The sequence below is a fragment of the Tasmannia lanceolata genome, unplaced genomic scaffold (genome assembly GCF_043159265.1).
Source record: "Tasmannia lanceolata isolate RefF3 unplaced genomic scaffold, GAP_Taslan_0.1 ptg000019l, whole genome shotgun sequence".
Taxonomy (NCBI): domain Eukaryota; kingdom Viridiplantae; phylum Streptophyta; class Magnoliopsida; order Canellales; family Winteraceae; genus Tasmannia; species Tasmannia lanceolata.
In genome coordinates this window covers 3,744,567-3,762,321 of record NW_027518696.1, presented here as the reverse complement: position 1 = coordinate 3,762,321, position 17,755 = coordinate 3,744,567, and the positions used below count along the sequence as shown (strand labels likewise).

General features: G+C 38.5%; 1 protein-coding gene across 1 annotated transcript; it reads left to right on the top strand.

Annotated features, from left to right (window-relative positions):
• The first annotated feature begins 15,333 nt into the window (after positions 1 to 15,333).
• LOC143853387 (protein VAPYRIN-LIKE-like) lies at positions 15,334 to 17,369 on the top strand. Its single transcript, XM_077363141.1, has one exon. It carries the CDS (start codon positions 15,419 to 15,421, stop codon positions 17,102 to 17,104), a length of 1,686 nt encoding a protein of 561 aa, XP_077219256.1. The 5' UTR covers positions 15,334 to 15,418; the 3' UTR covers positions 17,105 to 17,369.
• Positions 17,370 to 17,755: the final 386 nt, after the last annotated feature.

The following is a 17,755-nucleotide window of genomic DNA, read 5'->3' as shown; positions in this document are numbered from 1 at the left end:
CTATTTTCAACTATAAACTATCCCAAGTAACTAACCCATTTTCAAATTAAATGCAATTTTTTTTTGAATTCAACACATATTTGCAAATATCTTACCATTTTTTCATACTTAATTTGCAAAATTTGTATAAAAAAAGGCGGCCTAGTGCACGAGGCTCCTCCATTGCGGGTCTGGGAAAAGCTAGATGTACGCAGCCTTACCCTCTGCTTTGCAGAGAGGTTGTTTCTGACTTTCCATGACTCGAACCCGTGACCACCAGTTCACAATGGAGCAACCTTACCTTTGCGTGAAGGCTTGCCCTTGAATTTTCAAAACTTGAATGAAATTCAAAACTATTATGAAAGTCTTTATAGTGGAAACTAACTCAAATTCTAATGCAACAAATAGGTGCACTTACTCGGGTTGTTATATGGTGTCCGCATGTAGGTGCACATATATTTTTTTTTAAATAAAAAAATATACAGACCGCACTGTTCGAAGATCCAAACCATTTAATTATTTGAAGGTCCCAGTGTAAATCGGTTGTAAACTAACTAACATCCTAATCTCCCAGATAGATGCACTTACTCGAGTTGTTATATGGTGTCCGACTGTCTGCATGTATTTGATGAGCCCAATGTAAATAGGCTGTACTCCAAAAAGTCATCTTAATAAGATGATCCAACCCTCCGTTTAGAGGTTTCGATAATGTGCCGTCCCTTTGACGGATCAGAGGGTTAGGATCTATCCTAGGGAGATGATTTTCACCGCACAACATATTTACATTGAGGCCATGAATAGTTTGGATCTTTGAACAAGGTGGGACCCACGATAGGTTTTTTTTTTTTTTTTTAAACGATAGATGCACCAATGTGCAGAATGCAGAAGCCATATAAAAACTCCACTCAATCATCCTTCTTGTTTTTTGTTAAAAGTTCTACTAGAAATAAATATGATAGATATACATGTTTTAAAATAAAATACATGCATTTTTTCTTGATTTTCCTTATCTTTGGAAACAGAAGATGTTTTCTCAGGAAAAAATTTCTTTCCACGATTTAGAGGTAAATGATATGATTTTTGGTTTATTTAGGGAAAACATCTCTTTCTTTCCCGAGAAAGCTAAAATAGTGGTGTTCACTTATTGTCCCGAGAAACTAACAGGATGAGGTGGAAAATATCAAAAAATGACATGGAAAATACCACAAATGATGTGGAAAAGGCTATTTTCCCACGAGTGTGATAAACCAAATCCCACCATTTTGACGGGATTTGGTTTCCCACGGAATAGGTCGTGTGAAAAGTCGCGGGGAACCTTTTCCTACACAGTTTCGCAGGGTTTCCTGCGCAAGTGAACAGGCGCGGGAAACCTTTTCCTGCACAGTTTCTCGGGATTTCTTTTCCTTTTGCCACGTCAGTTTCTCAAGCATTATTTTCTCGGGATTTCTTTTTCTTTTCTAGGAAAACAAGTGACCGGAGCCTTAGAGGAATTTTGTAATAATTTGAAGGTCCCGTAATTAAAAAAATGAATAGGGTTGGTTCAAGTTATCATTTTTCGAGTGTAAAAAAAAAGAAGGAAATTTTAGTAATATTTTTCCTTTCCAAACTTTTTGAAAAATTCCTGCAATCCTAACAAGCCCTAACTCTTTAAAAAATTTAACATATTTGCCTCGTGGAAATATTTGTAACCTTGTTGCTATGGCATGTGGAAAATTTGGGCCACCTTTTCATTGTTCTCATATCATATATTACAGGGGTCCTTCTCTCCTACCAATTGGACCCAAAATAAAAGATAAACGTTACATAAAGAATGATGGTCTAGTGCGAATCATTTGCAGCACATTATAAATGATTCATATTGGAATCTGAATTGTGGGACCCTTGATCTAGACCGTCAATCAAGTGGCCTTACTGTAGATTGTACATCTGCACATAAAATCACAAGTATGGACCACATTCAACTGTGATTAGATGGAAGAAAATCAGGAGATGAATTAGGTATCCTTTATGTTGATAATAACACTTTCCTTTTTAATCTATTATTTCTCTAATCTGGTGTTAAAGATCTGTTTAAGTTTTAATTACAGAAAAGCTATCGAAAGGGAACGCCAAAAGTGTCAAAATATAGTATTCACATGTTGTGTCACTTTGAACGGACAATGGCCTAACGATTGCCAGATTCGTATGACTTTTAACTATCTAATCAATGGCCTGCAAATAGATACTTTGGAAAGGAAGATACATTGAAAATGTGGCCTTGGGAAAAGAGAAATGATGGCGAATATGATCAAAATAGCCTTGCATCATCACTAAAATTGCCACTGTGGTGGTGGTGGGTGTAGGATCATGTCAACTCGGGAGTCACCATGTCTCATTATAAGTTTCTTCATTATAAGAGAGCTTTTGGGTGCAAATCTTGAGTTATTATAAAGGGATGTAAAACTAGAGTACAACGAAGATTGAAAAACTTACCTCAATTGACCATGGCAAAGATCGAACTAAGCCGAATCTTCTACTACCTCTCTGGTTAATGTGGTCTTTAATCGGGAAGATCTCTTTAATAGCAGTTAGATGACAGTTGATAACATAACCCCTTTATTTATAGAAAAAAGACATCTTAAAGTTCCACCCATAATAGAAATTTAATTAGCTTAATCAAGTAAATTATTTACTAATCTTGACTAGTTAATTTAGGGATAATTAATCGTACATGTCACAATAATGAAAAGATATTACTGTCATACCACTCGGTGATCATGTCTCAGAATCGGCCAAAGTGTAACTCCAGTAATTTCACACTTAATCTCATTAATCAATCTAGACCACCAAAAAATTGTTAAAAAATATAAAGAGGAGTGCTTGAATTCTCTAGCTAGGTGGGATCAAGGACCCAAGAGGCGAGACCCCTTTCTCAATACTTCCACCCTCTTTTGTTTGTCCTTTCTTAGAAAATGACTAAAAAGGAGAGGTAGTAATGCTGTCCTTGGAAAAAGATAAACAAAAGGGGGTGTGAAATATCATTTCCCTAGCAGAACATATTCTTTTACTAAACAGCTAGCTGATTCATTATTTCTTAGTAAGAAAATGATATGTTGCCCCCTTCAACAAGTCAATTTGAGGGAAAAGACAAAAGAAAGGAGGTCAAAATGTCATTTTCATTTTATTACTTCACATATTTAGAAATTTCCCTACAATACAGATAGGACAAACTGACATGGGTGTCATACTTAATTTTAACGGCCCCTATTTTCTAGTTTCCTTGGAAGCCCACCTACTTGTCCTGTTGTGAGCTCCCAGCTACTTGTTTTATACAGAAAGGAGAAGAAAAACTACACCTGTGCTCTTCTTTTGGACGTTTTCCTTGTACTTATATGAAGGTGGCTACACATGTGCTTCACACTACTTCCATATTCCCATCTTTCCTATTTCCCAATCTCTGTCTCTCTCTCTACCATCGTTTTGTATGCAATCTCTCCCTTTCATGGCTTTGTTTTTTTCTATTATGGTGGATCTCCCCCCTCCACCTCTCTGCCTTTCCCTCTCTCACTTTCGTGACTTGGTTTTTTCGTATTATGCTGCATTTTCCTCACCACTATCTTTTCTCCAGTTTCCCTCGACACCCTTGTTTTGGTGCATTTTCCTCTCCATTGTCTTTTGTCCCGTTTCCTTCCATGTCTTTGTTGTTTGGGGTTTTTGCAAAGAGGGTTCTACTTTGAATTATTTGCAAAAAGGGTCTTGGAGTTTGACAATTTACATGTAGTCATCACGTTTGAGTGAATTGGCAAATCAGGCCATGCCATCAATTTGTGACCAAAATACTCATGTTAGATTTTTTGGACCCAATTAAAAAGACCAAAATGTCCCAACACATGAAAGACAAAGGAATTACCATGTAAAAGGACCAAAATACCCATGACAGTCAATGATAAGTCTGAATAAAGGGTGTGGGAATATCATTTCTATACGTATACCATCTTTCTTAAGAAAATGGGTCCACCCCATCAAAACATGACGTGTAAAATTATGGTCTCCACGATACACATGGGCTCGAGTGGAGATCATGGGACCTCCCGCATCAAAACATGAGGCAAAATAGTCGGACCCACTCTATCAAAACACATCATAGAGCATCACAGGTATTTTGATCTTTTTAAAAGGGGATTCTCATCTCTTCACATGTAAGGACATTTTGGTCATTTGATAGTAAAAAAAAAATCTACCATGGGTATTTTGGTCACCAAGTTTGATTTGCAAAATTCGGTCAAAGGTAATGGCTGTTTGCAAATTGCCAAATTAGAAGATTGTTTTTGCAAATAAAGCAAAGTGGAAGGCTTCTTTTGCCAGAGAACTTATATGGTGCCTTTGATTTTTAATCCAAGAGAAAGCCCCATTTTTTTACCTTTCTTTGGTTCAAGAAATCAAGGCAGCAGATTTGTCTCTATCCGCCCTTTATCTTTTCACGGTCGGTTACCATATAATTTCTCCTTTTGCCAAAATAAACGGGTTATCAACCCTCTTTAACAATTTTTCAGAAGTGTATCCCCCGTTGGCAATTCTCGTATTTTGATCTCCCCATTGGCAATTTTTTCGTTTTTTTTTTTCTCACCTTTTTTGTTTTCAATGTTCAGCCCTCTTTTACTCTCCTTATTCCCTCTCTTCTCGTTCTCTTCCTCTCTCTCTCTCTCTTTTCTGTTATGGTGCATTCCCCTCTCCACCCCTCAGTCTTTCACCCTCTTTCTTCTCTCCCCGTTCTCTTCCCTATCTCTTCTTTCCCTCTCTTCCTTCCTCACTCTCTCTCAACATCCTCGTTTTGTATGCAATATCTCCCTTTCATGGCTTTATTTTTTTTCCCTATCATGGTGCATCCCCCCTCTCCACCCTTCTTTTTCGTAGGCTACCGCGTTTGGTCAACAACAAGGGATTGCTTTTGGCTTGTAGTGGACACCCAGTCAATAGCTTCAAAAATAAAAGAGATGGGTACGTGAACTTATGGATGGGAATCCAACACCTAGTTCACGCCCTTAAATTCCTCTTCGCCCTAGCTAAACCTTTTTCCAATCTCTCCTTTTCCAACCCCACCTTCCACTACTTCCTATAATCCTTACAACTCTTCAATGCAAACCAACCCAACCCCTTGGCCACATGCTCTAGTCTTTTAGCTCATTCTTTCTCTTTCTCCCTCCCTCTCCTCTCTTTTTTTATTTGTTCAGATTGATCCCATCTAGATGAATGAGAATGGCCATGACTTAATGCATGGGTCGCATATGTGTTCCGTCGTCAAAACTATTGATCTAACGACCCATCATAGGTCGATTCAAATGTTGGGTTTTGTCTCATTTTTCAAAACTAAGGTTGTTTTTAAGGGGTGCTTGGTCAGACAAAAGTTGGTATGGCCAAGGTGTTTTGCTTAGCATTTAGGTGCCAAGTTAGCAAAACTTCTTGTTTGGTTGCCCATATAGCATTGAAATCCTTGAAGACTCCCACGGATGTCTCCTAGGTAATCATTGCATGTGTGATGTGTGTGCTATGTGCTGATGTGTCACCCTTATCCCTTCCCTATAATATCTAAGCCTAAAACCACAAAAATGGTGGAATTTTGCTTGGATTTCTTAGAATGACTCTCTCTCTCTCTCTCTCTCTCTCTCTCTCTCTCTCTCTTGATAATAACCCTCTACGACTACTATCTACGAGGTTGACAACCAAACACTACTTACTACTATTCTCCGAGGTAAGTTCCAAGCAAATCCAGTGCTTTTCTCTTTCCTTTTGACTACTTATTCTGCTAATCTCTGAGTCGTTTTCTAATTCTGTCTCCTAGTTGCAATAGAAGTAGGTTTTAGGTTACAAAACACACTACGGATATGTAAGGTATATAAGGAAATTTACCACAAGACAGGGTACTGGGGGTGGTTTTCTTTTTCTCTTGGTCGTGAGTGGAGATAGGATGGGATTGAGAGGAGAAAGTAACAGAATTCAGGTTAGGTTAATTTCATATTATAATCTTCATTTATTCCTTTTGATAGTGGAATCGGTTCCTACCTTGCGGACAAAAGCACAATTATTGAAGGGCTGTGCACATTTTTCAAAAAGCACAGTATGGCCCATTCCATAGGATGATCCAAACCGTCCATTGGTTGGGCCACAACTTAAATAGGTTGTGCTGCAAAAACCATTTCCATAGTACGGTCATAACCCTCAGAACTATTGAAGTTTTCATAACGTGCAGTTCCTTTATGGTCTTGAGAATCATGATCATGATATGGAAATGAATTTTGGGCCACAACCTATTCACCTTCTGGCACAACAAATGGACGGTTTGGATCGTCCTATTGAGTGGGTCGTACCACACATTCTAAAAAAAATACAGGTTTGTACATCATCATATAATTTCTTAAGTTCAAAAAAAAAAAAAAAAAAAATTGCCAATGCGGGACATCAAAATATGAAAATTGACAACGGGGGACACACTTTTGAAAAATTGTTAGAGAAGGACGAAATGGGGTTATCAAGCCTCTAAAAGGGGGTTATGAACACTCTAAATGGGGTTATCAAACTCTCAAAAGGGGGTTAATGGGTTATCAGTTATCACAATCTTTAATAATTTTTCGAAAGTGTTTCCCCATTGGCAATTTTCCCTAAAAAGGTGGTATTTGGCACACTTTAATTATTAACCCATTAAAGGGGTGTATGTGGCAGACTCTAACGCTTTTGGCCTCAATTCTGGATCTCCTTTAACCGGCTATAAAAGTCACACGTTAACACTCGTGCTATCTCTATATGCTTGTAGGTTTATTACTTTCCTATTGCTTTTTGCGTGATTGGATTGTGTTTATAGTTTGTCCCGTCAGGAGTTCCAAAACCTAGAACCATCACACGAGGGTGGGACCTCGTTTGGATACACACAAGATTGTGATTTTGATTTCTCACATATGCAATTGAGATTTGAAACCGGATCAAATCCTTAGATTTCCAAATCAGATACAACAGTGAAAAAAATCTGATTTTCAAATCTGTTCTGCAAGACATTATTTGAAAATCAATATTTATGGCAATTACCTTCACCCTCGCTGCTCCTCGACCTTTCTTATGCAGCATCGAGACATCCATCCCTCCCTCCTTCTCTCTACCTCTCTCTCATGCAACATGAGCATGAGGATGATTGATGTATTTTTGTTCAAAAACTCAAATCCAAATACAAAAACATGAGGTATCCAAACGTGGCCTTATTTATTTTGGTTTAAGTTATGATTTAGGATGCTTACCACAATCATTAGATGTGAATCCCCCATCTAATCCATGACTTTGTTGTTGTGGTATTGTGTGTTGTTTTCTATTCTTTTTCTTTTCAATTTCTCTTTCTATGGGTGGAATTTTTGGTGGCGAAGAGAGGGATTTATATACATGATGTTCTTTTTAGCGAATTATTGTGAAATAAGGTTAGCGAATTATTGTGAAATAAGATTAGAAACATATTGGATCTCACTTCTTATGCAGGGCCATGAATAATTTTTTTTTTTTTTTTTTGAAATGGGTTAAACATCTATAGAAAACCATAATCTCAAGTCATTATTGCAGTAAAGAAGCACATTGAATTTGACTTTTGCTCTGTCTCTTTGCAATTTGGGCAAACCTTGGAACGTTGAAGCCACACCACAAGGTACTCACAAAATATTTGTAAAGGCTCCTTTGGTTGCCAAATATTGGGTATTTAGGCTATCTAATGCGAACAGGTTTTTTAGAACTTGGAAGTGCCTAATTCCCTCAAACAAACTCCTCTCGAAAATCACTTGTTGGGAGTTCCCTTGTTTCTCACATGGTTTCCTTTTTTTTTTATTATGGGAAACCAAAATTAGAAAGGGGTTGGTGTAGGTTTAGGAAAACCCAATGCTCCAAAAAGAAATATTATATACTCTCTTATTCTCCTTCGAAAAAGGCATGGCCTCTGCATAGGAGGCTAAAAGGAGATAAAAATGAAAAGGTGTCTTTTTCTCTCGGCGCAGGGGTGAAAGACAAGGAGAGAAAGAGAGGTTCTTGGTTTTTCTTGTGAGTTGCTTTGTGTAAGGTCTTGATTGAGAAGAAAGTGAAAGGTTGCTCATATTATATGGATTTTCTACATTCTAAATGGTCACCATATAAGTAGTACTATCATTATCACAATGTCATTGGTGGCGATTTGAAAGACAATGATCTTTTAGAATGTATAAAATCCGTGTAATATGAGCTGTTTTTTGGAATACCAACTAGTTTTAGTTTCAACTAGTCTTAGTTTTATGGTATCTAGAGTGGAAACATTCACTAAGGAAGACATAGATGAAGAAAATGTCAACACCATAGGTCAAAAATTAGACAATTGATGGTCTACTCTCAGATGAGATTTAACTAGAGAGTAAATGAAAAGATTGAATGATCAAGAAGAACTTTAAGACAAGGAATAAAAGATCAAAACAATTAAAAAGATTGTGTTGTAATATTGGAGCTTTCACGAAGAAACATAAGAGACAATACGGATAAGAGACAATACAAAGACAAGATGGGTACAAAGACAACTCATAAATCATAAATTTATAAAAGAAACTGAAATTGAAGAGAGTTCTAACACAAGAACAATAAAAAAGACAATGCAAGAAGACTAGAATAAAAGAAACTGAAATTGAAGAGAGCTCTATCACAAGAACAATAAAAAAGGCAATGCAAGAAGACAAGAATCTATAATTACTATGAGGATGATGGAGCCCATGAAGATGATGCTACGTGTCATCGATGGAGGGGATGGAGGGTGAGCGATGATGGTTGATCAAAGTGTTGTTGATCATGTTGAAGAGGAGGAGGTGTAATACTTCACATGGGCAACCATCGAAATTTGACCAATGGTCTAGATTGAATAGTGAGATTGTGGAATTGTTGGATTTACCTGATTAAGTGATCAATAAGTATAAGGGTGACTTTGGATTGCCGAAAACAGGTGTTGGGATCGAGATTTGATTCCATTTCCGCCTGGTTCGAGCATTTAGTTGAAAAAGAACAGAGTCAAGGGAGCGGAATTGACACTTGGGCGGAATTAGAGGGGAAAATGTTGGAATCTGTTTCCACCTCAAGAGATGGCATTCTGATTCTGTCCTGCTCTGAATCGAGTATGATATATATTTTTTCAATTTAAATTTTATTTTAATTTTTCTCATTCCAATCAAGGGAGAATCAGAATAGGAATCTGAATATTCCAACAATCCAAACACAGCTTAAGAGAAACCAAAATTAGGATTAATAGTTAATTAAATTAATCTGGATCAAATAAATTAAACTGATTAGAGTTCTGTTATGGGTAGAACACTAACAATTATTTGTCTATAGATAAGAGGGGTTGGTCTCCGGTGATATCTAACTGATCATTTGATCAGTAGATTTATCCGACTAGAGATTTAATCATCCAGAGAGGCAGTAAAAGATCCAGCCCAACCCGATCACCCCCATGGTTGATAGAGGCAAGTTCTTAATCTTTTTTGTATTCTAGATTAATTGCATGGTTAAGATCAGAATAATTTCAATGGATTTATTGTTTGGGATCATGACATTCTAGAACCAAGTCTTGAATGAGTTTTGAATGCTCTAATCCTAGATTTACATGAGGTTGATAAGCATTGCCTTGATATTAGTATGAAGATAGATTTAGAAAAGGAAAATGTATTCCCTATCATTTCGTGGATGGTTGTTGCATGTGAGAGGAGCCACACTGTTATGCGCCTAATTGGCCGTAACGCAAATAAACAAAATCAAAAGAGAGAAGAGGGAGAAAGAGGTTGATTCGAGGCAACCGGACCTCCTAACGGCTCGATTCGAGAGGAACCATGACTCTCCAAAATAAAGTTTCCTTTGCTGTAAATTATCTTTTTCCCTCTTTTCATTAACATAAACTTCTTAAATACAAGAATGAAGGTAGTGCTACATAACTACCCCATTAACCCACTTACATAACACTTAACAAGTAATCAACACCCACTAACAAGACACATCTTCAAAAACTAACTCCCAGTACCTTCAACCCATACACCACAACTCAAACACATTCCCACAACTAGACAATAATTAGATTATAACTACCCATATGCACCATAGTTTTTTTTTTTTTGAAATGGTAATATATTAAAAAAGGGGAGCCGAGATGGACCACCAAAGAAACATAGAGAGAATACATAAATAACAATAAAAACAACACAGGACAATAGACATCAAGACATCACACACATCTCACGGAGGAAGGAAATCGAACCACTCCAGTCCCTCTTTTAGAACACCAGATCTAGCGAGGGAATCCGCCCCCCCATTTGCTTCCACTCTAACATGCTTACAAATCATAGATGACTCTGCAATGAGATCATAAATTTCCTCAAAGTAACTCAAATATCTCCATGGAGGGACCACTCTCCCCGTTAACCAACCGATTACATTTGAAGAGTCTCCCTCCACAATTACCCTATCATAAGAATTATCACTTAGTCGCTTAATCCCTTGATATGCAGCCCTTACTTCCGCTTCAGATGAATCAGTCCTTCCAATTGGACTTGCAAAAGCCCACGATACTCCCCCTCGGGAGTCCCTACAGAGACCTCCAATCCCAGCTGGACACGGATTACCCAGACAGGACCCATCAAAATTTAGTTTAATAGAACCTTCCGGGGGGGGCTTCCCATTTCTGACTTCTCTTCTCTCTCCTCAAACCTTCAGAACACACAATGCGCCACCCCTCCCAAAGATCGAATGCTGATACGAAAGTGAACAGAGGGTTGCTTTTTACCCAAAAAATAACTAACGCTATGATTTTATTATATAACCAATACGATGACTTTGCCGCTCCTTTGAAAACTCTCGAGTTTCGTTCCTTCCAAATGACCCACCACAATGCTATTAAACATAACCTCCAGAGCACCTTACCTTTCTTCTTCTAGGGTACAAAATCCCAACTCGAAAATAAATCTGCTATAGACCTTGGGAAGACCCAACAAATGCCAAACCTGTCTAGAATGAAGCCCCAGATCTCCCTTGATACTTTGCAATGAATAAAGAGGTGGTCAATCGATTCCCCATCCTCCAGACAGAGCGAGCAATGGTCCACCAGGCACATACCCCTTTTTCGTAGAAAATCAGTGGTCTGAATCTGCCCGTTGCACACTGCCCAACTGAAAAAAGAGACCGATGGGGGGCCCATAAACTTCCAAACAACAACAGAAATAGGGGATCCAAAAGCAGGCAGCAATTGATAATAAAAAGATTTCATGGAAAAGAAGCCAGATGAATCCCATATCCAGATCCGTTTGTCCACCCCACTTCTTTTTATTTAGCACCCCTCAATGAAATGAAGCAACTGAGAGATATCCGGTAATTCTCGGTCAAAAAAATTTCTTCTGAAACACGGGTTCCACACCACCTTATTTTGAATTCTCTCGAAACAATCACATACCTTCACTTCTTTGTCCAAGGCCACCGAGAACAACACAGGGAAAAGTACCGCCAGAGGTTCGGCGGAACACCATGAGTCCAACCAAAATTTGATATGATTTCCTATGTATACTTTAAACTGAATTCCCGCCTCAAAACTTTGCTTGAAACTCAAAATATTACGCCAAATGGTCCCTCCTTTCTTACCATACTTGTCATCCGAACACCAGTTACCTTGTAAGAAACCATACTTACTCCCAATAACTTTTACCCATAACGAAGATTGTTCCACACCAAAACGCCATAACCATTTGCCCAAAAGAGCACGATTGAACTCTTTCAATCGCTGGATCCCCAGCCCTCCATTCTTAATAGGAGCACAAACCTTATCCCACTTTACTAAAGGGATTCCTCCTTTCATATTTGACCCCGCCTCCCCCTCCCACAAAAATCTTCTTTGAATCTTTTCAATTCTCAAAATTACACTCACTGGGCAGCTAAATAAGGACAGATAGTATACAGGTATGTTAGCCAAAACCGCCTTGACTAACACCAATCTTCCACCCTTCGACACAAGGTTTCTTTTCCAGGTTTCCAACCTTCTTTCTATTCTTTCTACAATAGGAGTCCAGAGCTCTTTTCTCGGCTTTCCAACCCCCAAAGGAAGCCCAAGATAAGATGAAGGTAAAGTCTCCAACCTGCAACCCATCACATTTGCAAAATCGAGAGCTACAGATAAAGGAATATTGGTAACAAACAAGCTGGATTTCAGGAAATTTGATCGTTGACCAGTAATCAACTCATAGCATCTGAGCAAAGCCTTCAAATTTAAAATCTTCACCCTGTCAGGAGCACAGAACAAAATGGTGTCGTCAGCAAATTGCAAGAGCGACACTTCGAGTATGTTACGACCAATAATAAAGCCCTCCAACAGCCCCCTGCTGCTTCCTTTTACCATCAATCGATTGAGGATTTCCGCAATAATTACAAAAAGAAAGGGAGAGAGAGGATCCCTTTGCCTTAGCCCTCTGGAAGAATTGAAGAAACCTTTTGGCGACCCATTTACCAGGACAGAAAACCATGCCGAGGAAATGCATTGCCTCATCCAAACTCTCCATCGATTTTCGAAACCCATCCTCCCCATAAGATAATCCAGACAATCCCAGTCCACTCTATCATAGGCTTTCTCCATGTCTAGCTTACATATAACTCCCCCGGATCCACTTCATATGCACCATAGTTATATGCACATAACACACACAGGCTCACTTTTCTGCAGATTTTGTCTTCATTCATGATGTGGGGAGGGAACTTAAGGTAAAGACGAATGCATGTGTATTGTAGCTTCAAGGAGAGGAAGCCAGTTGGAGTCATCCTTTTTCTTTCTTCAAGAAAATGGAACAATCATCACCCAATCGAAAAGTATGTCCTTTTATGACTACATTTTTATGAGATGAAAAAAGAGTTAGACCTTAAAAATGTATAAATATAAGGATTTAGTAACTATAGAGAAATTTACATGTATAAGGTATTTAATTGCTAGATATATTTACACTCATAAGGCGAATTAAGAGTTAAAAGAAAATTTACATTTATAAGGTTTTAAATAATATAAACTCTAGGGCCACCCAAGTTATTCCATTATATATGGTGTCGATATCTTCTTTTTTTTTGAACCACAAGGGAGGTGGAAATGAAGCCATTTCTAGGAAATGACAACTAAAAAAGGTGGAGATGCTGTATTACGGTTATCTTATCTCGATAAGATAACTACAATCAGTTCCGTGCATGGATTTGTCTCTTGGGTTAAGCTTTTGGAGAAGTTGGTTAGTTAACATGCTGGAATAACGAATAATCAGTTTTGAGCACACAATTGGTTCTCAAAATTCCAAACAAACAGAGCCTTGATTTTGAGAACAGATTGCTTTAGGCTAATGATATTGGCACTACTGTGTTTTAACAATCTCACTAACTCTACAGTTCACAAATAGGTCTTGTAAGCCAAATTAATGCAGAAAGGACAAGCTGCGGTTGTGCAATTATTAAAACATAGTAGCCGTGTTTTTTTAGTACAATAATCAGTTTTGGACTCACAAATGGTTCTCAAAATCCAAACAAACAAGCGCCTTAGATGTTAACATCGACACAGATGCAGCTTTGATTTTACGTAGAATGTGATTTGCCAACATATAAAGTATCATTGATACAATATTTTAGTTTTCTTATTATTTCTTTAATGATCTTTTTGTTGTTTAAGAGTCACTTGATCCCTCGCCTATCACTCTCATCACCCGTTGATTATATTTAAGGTGTCAATTAGCGTTGAATTTATACTATTTTATTCACATTTATATGGAACATGCGATAGCATAAGGAACAAACCTACAACCAAAGCATTTTAACTTCTATAAAATAATTTCTATGTTGACCAAGTACCTTTAAAAATAGAAGTATTAATTTTCAAGACTTGTTGGATTAAAAAATGTGAAAGTGAGAAAGAAGAAGCCCAAAGTCGATTGTTGGTGTCCAAATTGTGTCTGTATTTTTAGAATCGATTTTGAGTCCGAAATCAATTATAGGCAAAATTGTGCAATTGGTTTGTAGTTATAGAATCGGTTTTGGACTTGAATAGTTCCTACATCCAAACAAAAACACATATTTTTGTGATGTAGGGTTGATTTGAGAAAAGAGAAAATGGGTCTCTGCTTGGTACCCATTTTAAGTTAAATATCTTAGCTGCCCATTAGAGTGTATAGCAATTTCGCAGAAGTGATTAAGTAATTTTGCAGCCCCTCTTTTTGAGAGAGAAGTGCCACCTCGTATGAATCAAATGAATTAGACAAATTCAGCTATGAGGTGTCTCTCTTCTCTTGAAAAAGAGGGGTTGCGAAATTGCCTAGACATTCCCCTAGTATTGACATAGATAAGAGAAAACCCAAAGGTAGAATGGCATTTGATGTGGTCAAAGCTTCAAAGATTTGAGCCAATGTACATGTGCCGATTGACTACTATTTTCTTCATTGACAACTTTGCCATGACTTGATTCACTAGTCTAGGGCTTGGATTCCCTGTTTTTTTCTGGTATGGTAGAGTTAGATGGTGTATTTCCTAGAAATTTCCTTTCATTTTTATGATAATAATTTCATATCTATATAAAAAATAAGAAATGGGTGAAAATAGTCTTAGTGGTTAGTTGAGCGTCTTTCTTGGAAGGTTATGTGTTCTTTCACTATGCTTTCTGTTTCGTCAAGCCCTGTTTTGTTTTCTAGTTTGATAGTCAATATCTATCATCAGTCTTTCCATAAAAAAGAAAGGATATGAAGGGATCATCTTCTTATGTTTTTTCCCTCAATTTTCTCTTAGCTGATATTTAGATTTGGAGAAACAGAATGTCTAATTTTTGATAAGTTATACTATAGAAGCCCATTTTGGCCAATTTGAATTTGGGGTGCAACTCGGTCGGGTTGAGGCCAACCCTACCCGACCCGAGAAACCCATTTTTCCAACCCAAACACGACCCGATTCCAACCCAACGAGGTTCAACCTGACCCAACACGAGTTTTTAAGTTTAAAAAAATTATAAAAAGTCGGATTTCACTCGGGTTGGGTTGCCAAACCCAACCTTTTTTTTGAGTTAAACCCGACCTGAGTTGCACCCCTAATTTGAATGAGGTTAGAGCATTTTATTTACAAAAATGAAATTATTTGCATATCATATTAGTTTTAGCACGAGTAATTATTTTTGAATTGCCTTTGGAATGGATAGATTATTAGATTATTCTACAAGATCAACGGTCTCTATTTCCGCCTAGTCGTTCTTTTGACCTTTATGAGCCTACCAAATGAACGGTTCTTATCAATCTTTTTACACGCCGGGTGTACGGTCCACATTGAGCTGTTAATGAAAAGCATATATACGTCTTCGTCTTCCCAGCACCCGTTCTCTTCTCTGTAACTCCAAAAAGCCTCAAAAAACCACTCTCTACTTTTGATACTGGCACCACCTCTCATGGACAGACTGGTGAGTGTAGACGTGAAGGAGATAACTCTAACCTTCAAAAAAACCCAGCGTTGTTCTTCCACATTCCGAGTCACAAATCTCATGCACACAATGTCTGTAGCGATTTCACTCAGTACAAAATCGTCTTTTTTCTCTTTCAAACCCTCGAATTTCTCCATTCTCTCTCCTCTCTCTTCCTCCACTTTCTCTCTCCTCCTTGACCCTATCTCCCAAACCCCTCCTCTTTCTTCTCCTCCTGAAACCCTAATTGTCCGTTCCTCCATGCTCCCCACTGGAAAAGCAGACCCCGACGAGCTCCGGCGACTCTTCGCTAACTCCGGCCGGCATGTTTTCAATGATGCCGCAATCCCGATCTCCTTCCTTGGCCCTGAGGTAGTCGAATTCCTCCTCTTCTCTTCTAATTCTAGTTCTCTCTCTTCTCCCCAAACCCTAAAAACCCTGAAAACCCTAGAAACCAATTCTTCTTCTCCCCCAACCCTAAAAACCCTAGAGACCAATTCTTCTCCTTCCCAAACCCTAAAAACCTTGAAAACCCTAGAGACCAATTCTTCTTCTCCACAAACCCTGAAAACCCTAGAAACCAATTCCTCTTCTCCCCGAACCCTAAAAACCCTGAAAACCGTAGAGACCAATTCTTCTTCTCCACAAACCCTTAAAACCCTAAAAGGCCTAGAAACCCTAGAAACAACTTTCCTCCTTGCGAAGGCGATCTCAGGCTGCTCAGATGCCCACATCTCTGCGTTTCTCCATACCTCTTGCCGTGATGGAAACCCTAGATTTGTATCGGCTTTGATTGATGCAGGTGGGGACACCAATTCACGTGATTCCGAAGGAAATTCGCTTCTTTCTGTGGCTGTTTCTTCTGGAAATCTCGATGTCGTCAGGGTTCTGCTTGCGGCCGGAGCTGAATTCGATTCCGATTACCGGCTTTTTCACAATGCGGCGTCTGAGAACCGGGTGGATTTGCTAGAGGAATTGGGGAATTCTTTGGGCGGGGCCCGCCGTTCTACTTGTTTGAATTGCGTTGATTCGATTGGCCGGACTCCGGTACATGTTGCGGCGGCCTCTGGCCATATGGAGGCGCTTAAATTCTGCGTATTATCCGGCGGAGATCCGAATTGTGTGGATTTTAATGGATGGAGTCCTTTGCATTGTGCCGCGGCTGAAGGGCATTTGGAGGTTGTGGAATTTTTGTTGGATTGTTCTTTTTATACAAAATACGCAGTGACAAAAGATGGAAAAACCCCATTTTTGCTTGCATTTGAGAAAGGGCATTTTCATTTGTTTGACGCCCTTCGTTTGGGCGATGTTCTACATAGGGCGGCGACCATAGATGATGTACATGGTTTGAAGAGTTGTTTATCACAGGGTGCAAAGGTGAATGGGAGAGATCAGAATGGGTGGACCCCATTGCATAGAGCTGCATTCAAGGGTAGGATTGAGAGTGTGAAGTTGTTGCTTAGTAATGGGGCGCAAGTTGATCTCGTGGATGATGCTGGGTATACGCCGCTACATTGTGCAGTTGAGGCTGGGCAAATGGAAGTTGCACTTCATTTGATTTCGCAAGGGGCCTGTGCAAATTCAAAAAGTTTCAATGGTTTGTGCCCTCTGAACTTGGATTGTGTCATGAGTTATCCTGCTGTTATTGTTCCTTTATGTGGTGAGGGAGGTTGAATCAGAACTTCCTTTCCCGGATTGTTGTAATTCCACATTGTTGTTGTTATATTATGTGTATATAATTTTGTTTCTGCCTATTAGGTTTCTAGCATGACTTGGTTGATGAGAGAGAGAACTTGTTTTAGTTTCATTCACAACCAAACTTGTACATTGGAATCGCCCTTCTGGGGTATCTCGGGTTATAATGCATGTGTTCAAGAGTGCTTTAGTCACTACCCACCATAATAAATTGAATGGATATTTTGTATATCCTTTCATTGCTTTTGCAGTATTGTTTAGGATTCTGAATCATTTTGTCTTCTATTGGGTTTACCAGCATCTCGATCAGGTTGTACTTGTATTCGTGTCTTGCTACGTATATTTTGGTAGTCTGTAACTCCCATTTAAGGTTTATGAGTTTAGAAGCTGTGAACTTTCTGATAGTGTATTATTAAGTTCTACTTCTCATTTTTTATCCAGACGAAATGGATCAGAACTGCTCGAATAAAGAAACAGGTTTGTGTTGATGTGGGCTGAAGATTTATTACACATTTTTCATACTGCACAATTTAACAGGATGCATTTTTTGGATTGAGGAGAGAACATATTACTCTTAGAACACCATCAGTGAACATGGCATTTCTTAAAAAATGCATATAACCTAGCGAG

Bases quoted from the DNA above. Each gene is read 5' to 3' on its own strand.
- LOC143853387 (XM_077363141.1), top strand. From the start codon at position 15,419: ATGGACAGACTGGTGAGTGTAGACGTGAAGGAGATAACTCTAACCTTC.